At 41.8% G+C, this 16951-nt stretch overlaps 1 protein-coding gene across 3 annotated transcripts in view; it reads right to left on the bottom strand.

The window, feature by feature from the left end:
* The window catches only part of arid4b (AT-rich interaction domain 4B), a 38401-nt gene extending 21566 nt beyond the window's left edge, over positions 1-16835 (bottom strand). For all 3 annotated transcript variants that reach the window (XM_010729856.3, XM_010729858.3, XM_010729859.3), the window contains exons 1-5: positions 16631-16835; positions 14198-14246; positions 4465-4575; positions 706-771; positions 315-405 (exon numbers count right to left, since the gene is read on the bottom strand). In XM_010729856.3, the coding sequence (XP_010728158.2) occupies positions 315-405; positions 706-771; positions 4465-4575; positions 14198-14203 (274 nt within the window). In that variant the 5' untranslated portion in view covers positions 14204-14246; positions 16631-16835. The remainder of the gene's footprint in view (positions 1-314; positions 406-705; positions 772-4464; positions 4576-14197; positions 14247-16630) is intronic.
* Between the last annotated feature and the right edge of the window lie 116 nt (positions 16836-16951).

The following is a 16951-nucleotide window of genomic DNA, read 5'->3' as shown; positions in this document are numbered from 1 at the left end:
GTAGGCGCTGTTTGGCCCTAGCTTTGATTTTTTCCGGATATTTTAACAACCACACACACAAACAACAATAATGGCCTGGAGTCTAGTGGAGATTTGGACAATCTGAAAGTCACCTTTCAGTATTATTTCTTTACTTTTTCTGAGGAATTGAATGAAAATGCTTCTGAACAACTTTAAAACATAATGTTCAGGTAAAGGAAAATACAAACCCTGGAAACCATTGTACACACAGCATGTTTTTTTTGTTGTTTTTTTACAAACTAGCTGTAGGGAGAATACAAGTCTTTGAGTAAGGAGGGAAAGTATTGACTTACCAACAGTATATATACTAGCATCAGTCAGCTTATTGATTGTGGCCTCCTGGTAGACTCCATCCTGATTCTTCACCTCTACAACAGCACCCACCTGTGGGATGGATACACTGCTGTTATCTGGCACCCTAATATACTACTAATGATATATCTAATGTTGTGTTCTAAAGTAATGAAGCAATGATGTTCCTGCTACAAGAATCATAATTGATGTGAAATTAAATTGCAGAGCCAATGTTTCATTGACTGATTCTCTCTCTTTTTCTGCATTCACCATGGTCTGAGCCAAAGAAGAAGAAAAAAAAAACAACAAAACAAAGGCAATCATGGGTAATTTATGACAATATGTGTGTCACGACGATGTTCCAAGCTGACTCCAGCTTTCCTGCCTTACCTTTAGCGGTCCTTTGATGTTTTCATCATGGACCTCGGCTGTGGACAGATCTGGTTTAAAGGTCACCTGGGGAGGGGGGGATGCAGCAGGGGAGGAGAATCAGTAACAAGGATAAACAAACAATTCCCCAGAGGCCTGACCAGACCACATCAATGTTCCACTACGCAGATACAGTGAGTCCTAACGAACGCTGCTGGATTTTATAAATGCCAGACACTGATTACCATGATGGATATTTGGCAGGGACAGTTTAGTTGCCTAAAATCAATTTGTGATACTAGAAAAGACTTTTTGGTGTCATTAGACAAGCAGCGCGTGTGTGAATATTTAATACTATGGCTCATTTCTGGCAGCGTTGAGCGGCTGACCCCGAATTGGCAACTGCGCCGCATCTGTTGCCGCCAACTGTGGTGGATTTCTGTTCTGTGAATGTTAGTGCTACGCTAACTGACCGAACCTCTCTCCTCCCCCCTCCTCACTCTCTCTCTCTCTGTCTCTGCATCCGCAGCCTCGCCTGAATGAGCCACAGAAGATCTTAATCTGATCACGCTGTGGCAGTCTTACATCTGCATGGTGACCTGGCAACACTGAGTGACAGAGAAGACCACAGGACACACACACACACACAAACACACAAACACACGGAGCCATTTACTGTCACATATTTTCCAAGGCGCACATGTGAAAAGTGTTGAAGCAGCCAGAAGCAGAAGAAAAGAATCTGTTTAGCATTACAAATGCCCCTCGCCCGTTTTATATATCAAAATGCTCATGTGCTTCCTTCTGCGTTTCCTCAGGGAAATTAAAAGTATTTTAGAGAGCATGTGCTAGTAAAATAGTAACATAATCACAATGGAAAACCAGTCTCAAACAACAAAGTAACAAATTCACACAATGCTCCCTCCAGTCAATTTCAAATATAACAGTAGAAACAGCAATCAAAGTCTCGCTGTGAAGGCAGGATCAAGACAATGATTGAAAGAAATATAAACTGCAAGATGCTGTTGAATTGTCAGGACATAAAACAAGAGCAAATGGAAAGAAAGGCATAAAAGAAAAGATTCCTGAGGCAGCATTTCATCGGTTAAGGAGATAATAACATTCCTGCCCGCTGGAATAAAGGAATCCCTCTCTTCACTGGGCTCTTACGACAGAGGGAGGGTGACTCTCGCTGTCCTAAGTCTTAGCAAGAGAGCGTCAACAACACCTGACTGTCCTGACAACCTCCCAACTGGGAGCTTGGATCCTGCATGGAAACTCGACAGAGGTCTGTAACCACACACAACCACACACAACCACACACACACCCCCACACACACACACAGTACAACCACTTAGACCCAACAACAAATATTGGAATAAGATATGAAAGCATATTTCTGATAAAAAATAGAAACTCAGTCCAGCAAATGTATGTGATGTGAGTAGCTGGAGCTCCCAGTCAATTGTATTACCCGATTCATTCTTCCGTAAGCCTGAAAATGTTGTTGACGACAATGGTTAGTCAACTAAAATTGACTGAGGTTGTGTATTCTGTGTCTTTTAGCCAGGCTAACAGCAGGAAACGAATCTATGCATGACAGCTCAGCTAAAAAATAAATAAAAAATTAACAGCACACCTCTCCTCACATTAATAAAGCCTTCTGATGTTCTGATTTCTTTGCCGACAAGAGTAAAGCGTTCACTTTTTATCCAGATCTTTGAACTAAATTTAAACGTTCCATCTGACCAAACTTATTTAATAAAACTCACTGTCGCTCGGATCTATTGCATGTCCTGTTACCCTCTCAGCACACTCTGCAGTTGTTCTCTTTTTGAACACAAAATGGAGGAAACTAGTGTGCCATGCTCAACGGATAATGATGACACTGACTACCATTTGAGAAATAACATGTGGAAGTACTTTAGATTCAGTGCCACAGATAAAATGTGGAGCATTCTGCTGTCTTTTGGAAAACACAGCTCATAATACCGCAACAACAAATCTGATGTCACAGATGATGATGATGATGTAAGGCAGCCAAACAATACTTAAAACATAACATTTGTTCAGGATTAGGCAACATCCTGCAGGCTGATTTAGTTGGTATTAGTTTGAACTTTTCTTTTTGTTTCCTGCACTAATTGCAAAATGTTTTAAAGCGAGGAAATCAGTGCTGATCTGCTCTCCATAAGTACTGAGACGGTGTTAGTCCGTACATACAGAGGCAGAGAAAACAGGTTTTGTTAGGTAATCAAACTTATCACAAGAAATCAAGCTCTGTTATCTTGAGTAACAAAATAATTAACCTGTCAACCTCTCAAGATAATGGCAGAAAAAAAAATATTACAAGCATGGCCGTTCTCAGCTTCCTTATATACAAGCTTAAACATTTCCACTTTATTCTTATCTCAGGATATTCTTGTGTATTTTTTTCATTTAAGAGATTCTTTATTTACATCCTGCAGTGAAACTTATGAATAAAACAGCTGGAAATCAACTATAAACTCAGACGTGGTCGCTGGCATGCAGCCCCAGTTCTTTGAGTACCTGTTACTGTGCCATAGGGTTAGTCCAGACTGATCATATGTGTGCTGAACATGTCACAGTGAGTGATACTGACATGGCGCTAATTGACTTTTTTGCAAGTCTTCTAGTACAGATCATCATCATCATAAATAAAAAAAATGTCTCACAGATCTTTCCCTGGGTTTTAAAAATCACTCACAAGACACCAGCGCCATATGCTGCAGCCATCAACTTTGTTAAACAAGCAGACAGAGATTAATGAACCAAACAGCTAAAGAGGAATTCATCACACTGGAATATATTCAGACTCACAACAACCACTGAATAATTGCCATGTTTCAAACGTTTGTGTAACGGAGCTCACATTCACATTACAGCTACCCCAAAAACAAACGCCGCGATCAGCCAATTAGCATGGTAATTAATTTATGAGCCGAGACTGTCCTATTAGCTTCATCATAGGCCACGATGTTTAAACGGAAAACATCACAGGGTCTACTTTGTCATGTTGTTTGTCCCCGTCCGCAAGACAAAAAGGAACGTCACGATTTCAGAATGGCAGAACATCGCGGCTCTTTTGTCTGTACGGGGGGAACTACAGTGCATTGACAGTGAAAAAGCCAGCATCCAATCTTTGTTCCTCCCACACACTCTAGCAGAACGAGAGACAAGCGATCTGTCTCTATTGTATTATCCAGATGCTCCAGCCTCGCTGGGAAATGAGATACTGTAGTACGAGCATCATGCAATGCCTTCATCTGCAAGGCATGAAACCAATGGGGAAACTGCAGCCGCGCCGTCTGCGGCACAAAGACGTGGGAGCCGTGGGCAGCAGGGACGCCTGGGTATGTGATGGGTACCTGGTGGGTTAGGCAAGATCCTACATCTGTCACAGCCGGGGCCCTGATCAGTGTTTCAACTGTGTGAGCAGTACTAACAACCTAAACCAGGTGCTAGAGCTCTAGCATGCAAACAACGCAGCTGGATTTTTTTTGGCAACATCAGAGACAGGAAAATAATTTAAATACACTTTCTTAAAATAAATCTAATAAGAGGATCTTATAATCATCCCAACAAACCCGGTCTCTAAAGGAATGTTTTGTCTTTTAAATGCCCCCAATCGAACTGCGGTGATTATAAACCTTCCACACAAAGACAAGAGCCTCTAGCTCCGCTGCATTCCACTTCACAACACACACACACAATAAATTTTTAATTTTGGATCAGGAGCACTTTGAAATGTGACTTACCTTGGCCTTGACTAGCCTCTTGGCGGTCTTTATCTTGGCCTCACAGAAAGCGCCTCTGTACTTGGCACTCACATCCGTCCCTACTGTCAAGTAGGGGGGCTCCTCCAGAGTCTGAGGAAATAAAGTAAAAAGAAAACAGTGAATTCAAAGCCTTTTTATAAATATCTATATCTATATCTATGTAGCTTACTTGACACAGGTGTATTCTCACAGCTAAGCCAGGAGGACATGCATACAAGCATAGTCTAGGCCAGCTATGCAAAAAAACCCGGCTGGCTCAGTGATTCAACCATGGAAAACACATACCATCTGCTCTGGGTATTGGAAAACAAGACTCTGAGGGAGCAAACAAAAAGGCCACTTCACTACTGCTTTGATGACTACAAAGAAGACGCTATCCGAAACACATAGCACCATCTTGTGTCATCATTGGACGTGTATCAAACCTTTTCTTCCCTCCCCTCAAGAACAGATTTGCAGAGGGTAGAGTACACAGAGAAAACAGACTTTCTGTGTGTGCGCACGTGTGTGTGTGTGTGTTAGGGGAAGATGATGTTTGTGGTTCATGTAGTGTAGACTTGGATTTACTGAGGGTGTTTCACTAACGCTCCAGAAAAAAACCTAACCTAATAGTGACATCTTTCAAGAATAAGACCCAGAGTGGGCCACACTTCCTGCTGACAGGACAGAACAAAAATCTAAATAAATGCAGCACACCTTTTTTTAGCAGTGCACGGATCTTCCGAGTGTACTATGCTCAACAGACTGAACAAGCTCTGTTACAAGGTCACATCATGTTAGCTTCAAAATTCACCACTGATGGATCACTGTTCATTTTGCAGTGAGAAAAAAAAAACATTTCTGGAAACTAGATGCACGTTAAATTTCATACTACAAGCGAGTTACTTGTAAGACTTAATCAACTCTTGGATTTCTTTTCTACACTTCAATACAAATCAACTACAGAAATCTTAAAGGGCGTGTCTGAGCACATAACAGCTGTCCATTGTTCCCTCAATTAGGGCAAAGAGTGTACAGGTTGCCATTCCAGCTAAAAAAAACGCCATGCCAGCGGTGTAAGAACTAATCACTGGAACCAGCTGCCGTAAGCCTCTATAGCACATACTTCTGCCATGACCAAACCACTATGGAGGACTGATCTGGCATCTGTGAGTTTGAGACCTTTGACATGTTTTAACTGTTTGCAGGTTACCTTTTGTGTTGGGTTGCATGAACTTTATAAAGCCTGATCCAAGTCAGATCCTTTGTTCACTGTAGCTCACTGGGCTCTGAGTCAGAAAAAAAAAGAACTACTGCCTTTGTGTAAACGCTTGAACCCGTTCGCAGCCTATTACACGTGAGCAAAACCTTGAGTGAAAAAGAAGCAGTTTATAGGAGTTCCACATTGACGTCGAGTGCTTTAGCAGAAGTGAGCACAGCAGCTTTGGGAAAAGAAGCCCAAACAGCTGCTACGGCAACGTTTTGCAGGTGCACCATGCTTCTGAAGTGCTAGCATTGACTGAATACTGCTCATGAGCTTGTATTTGGTCCGATGCTGCTCATACCGTCCTGCTACACTGCGTTTCACACCGACTCTCCTCCCTCTGTGGATACTATACATGCTGTAACATTAAGGATATCAACCGTATTGGATTTATTTATGTTGCTGCTGTACACCGTGTTATGTTGGAGAATGAAATATAAATATTTCATTTGGATTTGAACTTGGCAGATATTCACATTTGTATCTGGGTCACGTAAACATGATCAGGACGTCCCTAATCTGAATCATCTGAACTGTTAATAACGTTAGGTGAAACTCACCGCATTGAAACAGACAGGTGAAACAGCAACATGATTAAAAATCCGCTGTCCAATTGTCCACAATTAACTTTTAGAGTTTCATATCCCTCATTAATTTATTTGTAACCTGGGGCTAAATTCCATGTTATCTTAGTAGCCTAGCAACTTCAGGCCACAGACCCGAAACACGAAAATAATCTGATTTATGAGACATTAACAGAGGTGAAGATTATCTGGATCGGCAGGCCGGTTATCTGTCGAGAAAACTCTCCCTTTTCATTAATCAAAACAGGTATTACATTAAGTCTCTGCCAAGTTATTGTGCAGAACAACCAAGGGTTGGGGAGCGAATGGGGTGTTCCGACTGATATCAGAGGATATAAGTAGATGCAGCACTGCGTGCTAAAAATAAAAATGGTTGTTGCCAACTGTAATAAACCAGTCCAGCTTGCTGATAAATAATTGTGTTGACTTAACTGTAGTTTTTATGTTGTTCTGTAAAGAGACTAGAGGATATATATTATATACATGTTATCACTGTAAAGAAAAACGATGAACTGAAACACTCATCCATCGAAAAATCTGGCTGAAACTGAGAAAACTATAGAAACACAGACAAATTTCACATCTTCTGTTGCTAAGGCCACGAACCTGTCACAGTCAGGCCAGGACAAGTCACGTCTTCTCCAGTGTCTCTGGGATTCTGACAGATGGGATTCAGGGGCAGAGTCCAGTGCACTTCAGCCTCCCCACCTCTCAGATAAACACCTCATTAGTCTTTAGTGCAGTCTGGCCTCAGCACCAGCTGCCCTTGCCAACACCAGTTTTACATGACACAGAAGCCATATCCACTGACAAACCAATGCTCTTGTCAGTCAAGACAAACCTCTACCATACTAATACTCCTTTTGCTTGGGCTGCTCTGAGCCTGTGCCCTTCTTCTTCTTCTTCTTCCTTTTAGAGGAAGAGTCAGACGACTGAGTCAGAGGGGGCAGCTCGACAGCTGTGGCTGCCAAAACTCCTCAACTTAACAGGGCAGTGGTGATAACAAACTACTGAGGCCAGATTTACATTTGTCATGCTCGCATGCCAACACAAACAGAGGACAGTTCCCACTGAAGATGCCCCACCTCCCGGCACTCAGCTAAAACTATGAAAGAAAATTCCCTTCCTTGAATTAGACTGTCATATAGCCTCCAGCTGCCTAGAGAAAAACACTGTTTTTTTGTGTTTTTTTGCCACTCCTGCCAGTACTCAACGTCAGAAAATGTTTCCCCCGCTCAGAAGATCAACCAATCATGATGACTAAGCTCAGAGAGGAGGAATTCCTGTGTCTTTGGGAGGTGTAACATCCTCTTGTCGACTTTAAGTGAGCTAAAATGCCACGCACCTCACAAGAGCTGCTCTTGTCAAAAATTCTGTCATAAAAAAAGAGCAGAGCGGTATTTACCATGAGCCTCAAGTACCACTTTAGCTTCTGCATGCAAAAGTCAACAGAACAGTAATAGCAGTGGCACAATCAAGACTAGCTCTCTGGCTGTTCACCTTGTGCCACTGATGTGGAAAATACTCTCCAGGAACATGCGTTTGATTAACCACATACAAATGTGGCTTGGCATGGGCTGACAAAACGCATCTGCGGTTGGCACGGAAAGAACCAAACGCGTAGCGTGACTTTGGTTAAACGTATCACATCTAAGAGAGAGAGGGGGGAAAAAAGGCACGTGCAGGTAGTAATCATAAGGATGATCTGCTTGGCTACCCACCAGCCAAGCATATCACATTAGATAACGACTTGACTTTATTCGTGTCATAAAAGCTTTTTTTTTCCCCCTCCACAAAAGAACCCTCTAAAACAAATCCCAGGGGTGACGGTGCACCAGTGTCGCCCGTAAAGTACTTCTGTCCTGGCTGTTGAATCACGCAGACAATTTAAACAGAGCGCTAGCTTCACTGATACTAGTGATTGGAAGCTTACACCAGTATTTAAGCCTTTCTATTTAGGGGACAAGACAGGCGATGCTGCTGCTACATTAAGTCAGAGCTTTGAAATCATTCCAGCCTCACCAAAACAAAAACATACTGGAGTGACTCTGGCAACAGCAGAATGTGATCGGTTTCTGCTCAATAAAGACTCTCAAGTCATGAAAATTTTAACAGCCAACTCCATAGAAAAAACAGCTACTGCTTAAAGTGCATTTCTTGGACAGCCTGAATGACGATAGCACTTCATTCTACAACTCAGTAAAAAAAGATGCTTCCTTGAAGCTATCAAAAGTAAAAGCTGCAAAAAAAAAATAAAAAAAATACAGTGATGGCACATTTGTGGGGTGATACGTGTAGACTGTGGACTGTAATTCACTATGGCGTATGGCCTCGCTTTAATATCAGTCATCAGGGAGTGGCTCAAAGAATCCCTGCAGCATGCGGATGTCTGGTTCTGATGTATTAAGTCACATTTGCATCAGTCTCTGCAAATCTCTGCAAATCATCCAATAACGTGTTTCAGACTCAGATGTCAAAGTTCACCTCTGCTGAACTTTTACCTGTGAATTTGCATGGTCAGCCACTCGTGATGACGTTGTCACAATGAGTCTTGTGTTTGGGTTTGTGTTGGTGCTTATTCTAGCTCCATTTTGTCTACTATCATCGACTATTTGCAGCCTATGATTGTTTAGATGATTGTTTTATTATCGATTATTTCAATGTGTCACCAATCAAACTCTTTTTTTTTTCATTTGGGTGTTGATTTGCATTTTTTCCCTGCATGACATAGATGCAGGCAGGAGACCAGCGTGAAGCCAATGCAAACACTGAGGAGAGGCAACACAGACACAGAACGGGGTAATTCCAGACACAAGAACAACAGCCACGACAAAACGTGGCATAACGAAGAGGGGCTACTTCTGTCTAGTGGATGTGGTTAGACCTTGCTCTACCTAAACTAGCTGCAAAAGATGAAACCACGCCTACTTCTCTATTACGAAAGCTTCAATGGCGTATTTTAGAACTTTGTGGGGAAAATGGCATACAACAGTGTAAGAGTAAAATAGTGATATGGAGCACTGAATTTGATGTGCTCCATCAAATGTATTGTATATCTGCACTCGTACAAGGAGAAAACCAACTAAATTTGTTGTTTGAAAGAGCTAAAATCATTTGGAAATTTGCTATGTTTGAAGTCAGGTCATGTGTAAGGAGCGACAAGTCCACGCACCAGGGAGTTTGTAGTGAATGAATTTTTATTGTCTTCAGTTTTCAGTCACTATTTGTTTGGGTTTAGGCACCAAAACTACTACTTGGTTATTTGACTTTTGGTTTCTGACAGAAAGCCCTGAAAGCACTCTCAAGCGAGGCTGTGATTTACAGTGATTTTACAACAGCTAAGTTACAACGCCCCATTCTAAAATCATTGTAAACCATAGCCTCTTGGGATTTATTGCTTAATCTTGTGATGATCTGCAGGAAGAGCCTTCTCTCCAGCCTGCCTCTCTGTGTGTCTCTCAATCTCTGTTTAGACACAACTCACAAATATGTGGACTAAGTACAGAATATTAAAAAACACAATCACAAACAGCGGCGATACCGTTTCTAATAAATATATTGCACGGGCAGAAATGATATTTGATATTTCATCATATGGGGGGAAATGGGGGAAACTGAACAGCGGGGCACAGAAAAATCAAAAGGGTTGGTAAGCACTGGATGCATGTTTCATCATTTATTAGAATCAGATCATATAATGCATCATTTATTTGCTTATTATAGATTATCTCTGCTTTCTTGACAGATTCACTCATAGCTCGTGGAAGAACTACAGCATAGTGCAGAGCGTGTATGCAGATTAACCTATGACAGACATGCATAACCGGTCTAAAATATACCCTGGGTTAACTTATTACTTTTGATTCTTTAAGTACACTTTTCTTATGATATTTACATTTACTCAAGTAACATTAACAATACAGAACTTTAAGTTGTGGCAGTACTTTTACACTGCGTATTGCTACTTTTACCACTGCAAATCTATCCATCCATCTAATTATTGGTTAACCCAGAGTTGGTGGCTGTGGCTCAGCCTAGTGGATCGTCCACTCATCAGAAGATCAGCGGTTGGATCTTTGTCTCCTCCAGTCTGCATGTCGAAGTGTCTTTGGGCAAGATACTGAACCCCAAATTGCTTCTGAAGGCTGCGCCATGGGTGTTTGAGTGCTTTTAAATGGGATGAGTTACAGATAGCACCTTGTATAGTCTCTGGCGTCTGTGTATGAATATGTGCATAAATGAGTGAATGTGATGTGCAGTGTAAAGCGCCTTGGGTGGTCAGACGACTAGAAAGGCGCTACATACGTACCATCATCATTAACCATCATCACTCATGCACCAAAACAATAACGAGTGTATGAGTGCATCATCTAATTGTTTCCTTTGAATCTCTTGAAGGCGTTGGAGATCCAGTAACATTACCACATGCGATCTGCACTTCAAATCAAAATTTCAGCTCGTCTCATTTCCACACAGATTCAACTCACTCTCACTGCATTCTTAATTTTAAAAGATAACCTCAATTTATTTAGGTCACTACTGTTACTACTCCAGACTGAGTGACTCTTAAAGTCTTAAAAGGTTAGGACGAATGTGTCACTACTGTATGATTATAACAGTAAACAGACATAACAGTTAAATGTCTGAGTGAAATCAAGTGAAATAGATTGCGATGTAACAAATCAATTCTTTTCCATTCAGAGAATCACAATATATTGATGTCTGTATAAGCTACAGCTTTTAAAAACACGTCATTCATGCACTTATTGAAATATAATAAACAATAGTTTTTGAGCCATCATATTGTGCAGTAATGAATAGACTTGCAGGTCAAACAAAGGAACATGCAAGAGGCATGCAGGAAAGAATTAAGCTCGCTCCCAGCCAAGCTCACACGTACAATAATCCTGCTGTGAATCACCTCTTTGTCCAAAGCAGAGTCACCACAATTCCAGTGACTGGTGCTTCAGCAGGAGTTGCCTTGGCAATGCCATGGCAGCTTCAAACTACAGAAAAATAACAATCTTAATACGTTTCTTTAACGAACGTATTTCTCAATATATAGAGTGGTCAAGCATATCCACTTGTCCTGCAGTATCACATACATTTCAGATCAAGTACAGAGCTTTTAAATGTTTAATTAAATACCTGCATTTGATATTAGGAATATGATAAAAAAAGATTTTAGATGACTTCTAATAAATCAAAACAACTCACCCTGACCATTTAACATGTAATTAATGTAGACTCCAAAGTATGGACAACTCGAAAATGCAAATGCCTATTTTTGCATAAGCCTTCTGAATGGATTGTGGCACTCTCTTACTTGCAATGAGGCCTCAGTGGGGGTTTCAGTACTTGTACTTTGGTTCCCAGGCAGGGTCGCCCTCCACTACAGCAAGCTGCACCTGGCCTGCTGAGGGGTCTCTCACTTCCCAAATGTTTAAGTATGGACCATATTACCACAGCACCACATGCTGTTAACTTGTCTAAATGACATCTCACTCCCACGGCACACTCTCTCGACCTTACAAACAGCTTTGATCAAAAACTGTCTGGACGGCTCCTGTTTTGACACGATATGGTGACCTTGCCAACTGCAGTTAAAGAAGTAATCCAGCATTTTAGTATACTCCTCAAGAGTTGGGGACTCACAAGAGATGTATTTAAAACAGAGTTGTCACAATTTAAACTAAACTACAAGCTGAGTAGTATTTTTCATGATGAGTAAACTAAACTTCCTGTGTAAAATAAGTCGTCCCTTTCTGCATTTTTTAGAAGCATACACAGTTACATGCTTTTACAAAACTGACTGAGGTGTGTGCTTGGACTGCTAGCATCAATGCTTGCTTTTTTAACTACATCTTGTCCAGGTTACCAAGGTCAGGGACAGTGTTCAATAGCTGAGCGTACCAGATACCAATACCAGAACACTGCTGCTGGAGCAACGGCTTATTTGTTCCAGTTTGAGCAAAGGCATTTACACGATTTTTGCAGATTCATTAAGAATTCAAACAAACATTCAGCACATTAGTCCACTTTTAGGAAGTGTAATGTTGAAAGTGTTTTTAATGCAGCACACACTGTTAAAGCAGTGTGTGCAGGTGATGAAGAAAGGCTGCGGAGCATAAGCCAAAGTGACATGAAATGCTAAGCAAACATAATGACAAGTTGTCCTAGTTACAGAGCAATTTACAGTTTAGGCACTGAGCAGATGCCGCTACTATAGAGAGCTGTAAAATAAGTGAGCACTCCTCAAACATCAATAGAGCCGGATGACTCGGAGCACCGTCAAAAACAACAAAAAGCTACACCATTAAACCCGGAAACGTCGGTGTTAAAACATCACTCCTGTCAGCAGTTATGAAAATAACTGAGTGAAAGGATAATAATCACCTAATAAGTTCTTACTGCTATCCAGCTGGAGAGAATAATAACTGCAGAATGGTCATGAGCACTAATGGCAACAGTTAAATGAATATTAACATATTAGGCTTTATTCAAGTAGACACTTGTAGGAAATTAAGCAGCAAAGCTCGCCTAAGGAGTGAATTAGGTGCTAACCCCTGTTGTTCCTGTTTTATCTATAGATGCTCTCTGTTCACTGGAATGCCTTTCCAGTCATGACATTCAGAATCCCATTGTCTTCCTCTGACACAAACAATTCATTATATAACCACACATCATCATCATCACGCAGTTCAAGTCAGCATTATTTGTGCCACGTAGTATGAATGCAGGGAACAGAAATGAAGTAGAGAGAGATTAAAGCTTTGTGCCAGAAGAAAATGATTTCCTCATTTCTCATGCAAGTTTCTGACCAAATTTAATGAATAACCCTAGTAACCATTTTCACATCGCCTGATGCTTTGGGATGCATTTTAATTGGATACTTTGGTAGACTGCTAAGGTGTCCATTAGTGGGTGGTGTTGGTGTTGGTTATGTAGTTTGATTAACCACAATGAGCATAACAACATTAGAGCCAAAGTGACAGACTACAAATCACTACAAGAGCTGCTTTTACTTTCCCCAATCATAGAGCCTTTAAAAATGCTCACACATTCTGCTTACTTTATTCTCTTCTATGATCCTGTTCACTAAAAACACAGACTCTCACCAGAGTTGCTGTATGTCTTACCAATTAATTTAAAAGTAAAACACCTCTGCGGGATGTGACTCTCCACATGGCAACAAATAACAAGTTAGAACATAACAGCCTGCAGGCATAACAACAGCTACAAATGTGATCCATTGAAATTATAAGAAAAGATTAAATAGCTTGCTATCACAACCTAGTTCCCAAACAATGACAGTTCTGGCTTTTTCGATTTGAATAGGGCGAGAGGAAACAAAGCCAGAACTTTTGAATATCAAGAACATCATTTTCACAGCTCATTTATTCTGTTATTCATGTGTTATTATGCACCAATAGCATTGGCATTGATTTATGTTAAACAATCGCCATTAAGCCAGCTTTTAAAAAACAAAATTCACATATCTCCCTACATGTCCAGGCCCCGAGCTCAACATGTAATTCAATAACAGAGGATAACATCAAACTAACAGATCCCAATTTGTGTTTGCAAATGCAGCTGAAGCCACTGGAAACTCAATATCATGCTTATCAAATAAATATATTGCTTTGGCCTATGTTCAAAATGCTGTTTGAACAAGACTAAAACTGACATTTAGTAAAAGTTCACACTGGCCTTAAAAAGAAGAGGGCGTGCATATAAAATATTGATATTCAATTTAACATTTTAGTTGGTTTCAGCCTGGTTAGGGCATGTTTGTACAAGGAGTTCAATGAAATCAAGTTTGAGGCTGGTGATGCAGGAGTAGTAGTGGCATAAAACACATGCAAGAAAAAATGAATGAACATACCTTCATCTCTCTATGAGTCCTCTGGGTGACCAGTGTAAGGAATCTGAAGCTGAAAACAGAGGTTGGAGAAGCTGTTAGGGCATTTACAGACGGTGCCAACTTCCAAGTCTGCCACAACAACACACGGTTATGTTATGATGACATCACTTCTGCTGCTACACTGCTGGGTGCCATGAAAGAGCTGGGCGGCACACACACACACTTTAACATTGCTTAGAAAAACACCTGAAATCTTCTTTTGGGTTTCATTCTGAGCACAGGCTGGGAAAAAAAAGTTGCTTAAATAATCGCAACTAATGCAATGAGCTAATGATGTGTGTGTTCAAGCTTCAGAGACACATTCCCAAAAATATCGGTGTTGCAAAGTAAACCGTGGCAGGCTGATCACTCTCATTCGCAGAGCCCTTAAAGCCGTTTATGTAATGTAGTCCGTCAGTCAGCAGCAGTCAGACTTGGCTAGTGGCTACGAAGGGCGAGCAAACACAAAGTAACTAGTCGCTGGCCAACGAGAGAGAGAGACGAGTTCCTCCTCCTCCTTCGTGCAACACAATTGCACAGATAATAAAGTGGGTTAGGATGAAAGTCGTGGATCCAGTGAAAAAAGCCCGCACGGTGCTCGCTTCTTTGAGTAACATTAAGGGCAGGCAGCGTGGTGTGCCTGCTGTCTGCACTGCACTGACTATACCAACACTACAGCAGAGGATGACGCCATTTCTGTAGCTGACAGTCGGCTAAAAAAAAGGAGAACACTTCGGCGCACAAACACTGGAAATGTACGGGAACCGCGGTAGCAATTCACCTGTCCCCGTTACAGCCATTTCTCTCTCGGAAGACTGTTTTTGTCTCTCTTTGTTTTTTTTTTGGTTGGTTTGTTTTACAGAAAAACTGCCCCGACACCGTTCATTTTCGTTTTCGCTTCTCCTCTCCCTTGTCTCGGTGCGCTGCTCTCTCTGCGGAGAGTACACTCGGCAGCGAAAATAGAGCGATAATAACACCGCTTATGTGCGGGCGACACGGCCACGCAGAAGCAGACCTTTAAAGAAATGCCATATTTATTATAAAAAAAAAAAATAAAAAAAAATAAAAAAAGGCTGTGTCGCAATAACAGCGTCAAGTTAAACAAAGTCGGAATGAGTCGAGCAAGCCCCCCGTTAAAAGTCACTTTGTTTCTTCACAAAAATGTTCTCGTTATCGACTGGTCCCTGGCATTTCGCTGACTGTTCACTAAGTGAGGCTTTTTGTGTGTGTGTGTGTGCCTCTGACAAAGAAACAAGTCGACTAACAAGGTCAAGCTTCGAGGAAGACTTGTAACGCAGCAACATCGCATTAATACACACAACATTTTATTGTTATAACGCAAGCCAAGGTCGCAGCAGCGGCTCGTTTAGGGGCTCTTGAATGATCGCGGAGGATACAATGTCATCCGCCCCAGACAATTTGCTAGACCAGCCGCTGCAAGTGAGTGATTGACCACCGCCACCACCAACAACAACAATAATGCTCACACACACATATATAGACACACACATACACAGCTTAAGCCTCGGTCATCTTTTCACCTGCATGTCCTAAAAAACCTGTACTGATTAACTAAAAGCGTCGAGCCCATTTAAACCTCCTCAGTAATGAGTCAGTTTGTCAGCGGTGATGTTGCCAGTTACGGAAATGTGCAAAATACTGGTCACGCACATGCACATACACACACACACAGGGGATTTGAGAATAACACAAGTCCTCTCTCTTGCTTTGCAGAGGGAAAATAGTCCACCTCGCATCTGGTTATATAGTCACTCAACTGATCAAACGGGTAAGCTCCTTCATACAAGGTGGCCCATCGGGTACAAACCTACACTAGTCACCACAAGTCAACCAACCGGAGGAGAAGCTAGCGTTAACCAGAGGCACAAAAGAAAAGCCTGACAATGCATTTTACCTGTTAAATTACACCGTTCAGTCGACAGATTACATCCTGCAGCGATGTCAAGCTTAAACAGGTCGCCAATGGATTCGTGTAATCTCACTTTTGAGGGCTATTAGGGAACACCATGACAGGCGCTGCTCGACGCCAACCTCTCCGAGGATTCCTCCGCTCAACAACACAACACTCCGGCGCTTGTCCAGCAGGCTAGAAACTATTCAACCCCGGAGTAGCGTAACCTTTCACCGTGCTCATCAGCTTAATTTGGCTGGCTACAGCATAACTTTGTTATCGAGCTGACCCAAGTTTTTTTTTCCCCCAGTATTTTTGGCCGTCAGCTTTTTGCTATCTGGTCGCCTGATTCATTCATTGCATAAATCCCACCTAAACACATCCCAGCATTAGTTAACAAGTTAGCTAACGGCAAGGTTGGCTTGGTAGCAGCAGGGAAGCAAGCTAACGTTAGTAAAAATGTTCAAAATAGCAATGGCTGTGGCGAACAAAAGCAGGCTTACCTATTCTGTCAAGTTGAGAAACACTTCTGTTTTTCGACGAAAGTGTATTAGTAATCCATAGGGACATTTATGTGAAAAATCTGACAGGTTTTAACGTCGTCCGTTGGCCCCCAGTTGATGTTGGATGCGGATGGGTAAAAGTCGTTTTCGCAGAGCGCTGCTGTTTGCCTTGTTGAGTAGCTCCTCTAGCCTAGCTCTTTCTGTGATCCTTAGCCCCGCCTCCTGAGAATGATTGACGGGACACCTAGCCCCGCCTCTCACAAATCTCCGCCCTCCTATTGGATGGCACGGTGAAGAGAAACGCCCGAGCGGCACGCCATT

Source organism: Larimichthys crocea, chromosome III, assembly GCF_000972845.2.
Source record: "Larimichthys crocea isolate SSNF chromosome III, L_crocea_2.0, whole genome shotgun sequence".
Taxonomy (NCBI): Eukaryota; Metazoa; Chordata; class Actinopteri; family Sciaenidae; genus Larimichthys; species Larimichthys crocea.
This window is presented reverse-complemented; position numbering and strand designations above follow the sequence as displayed.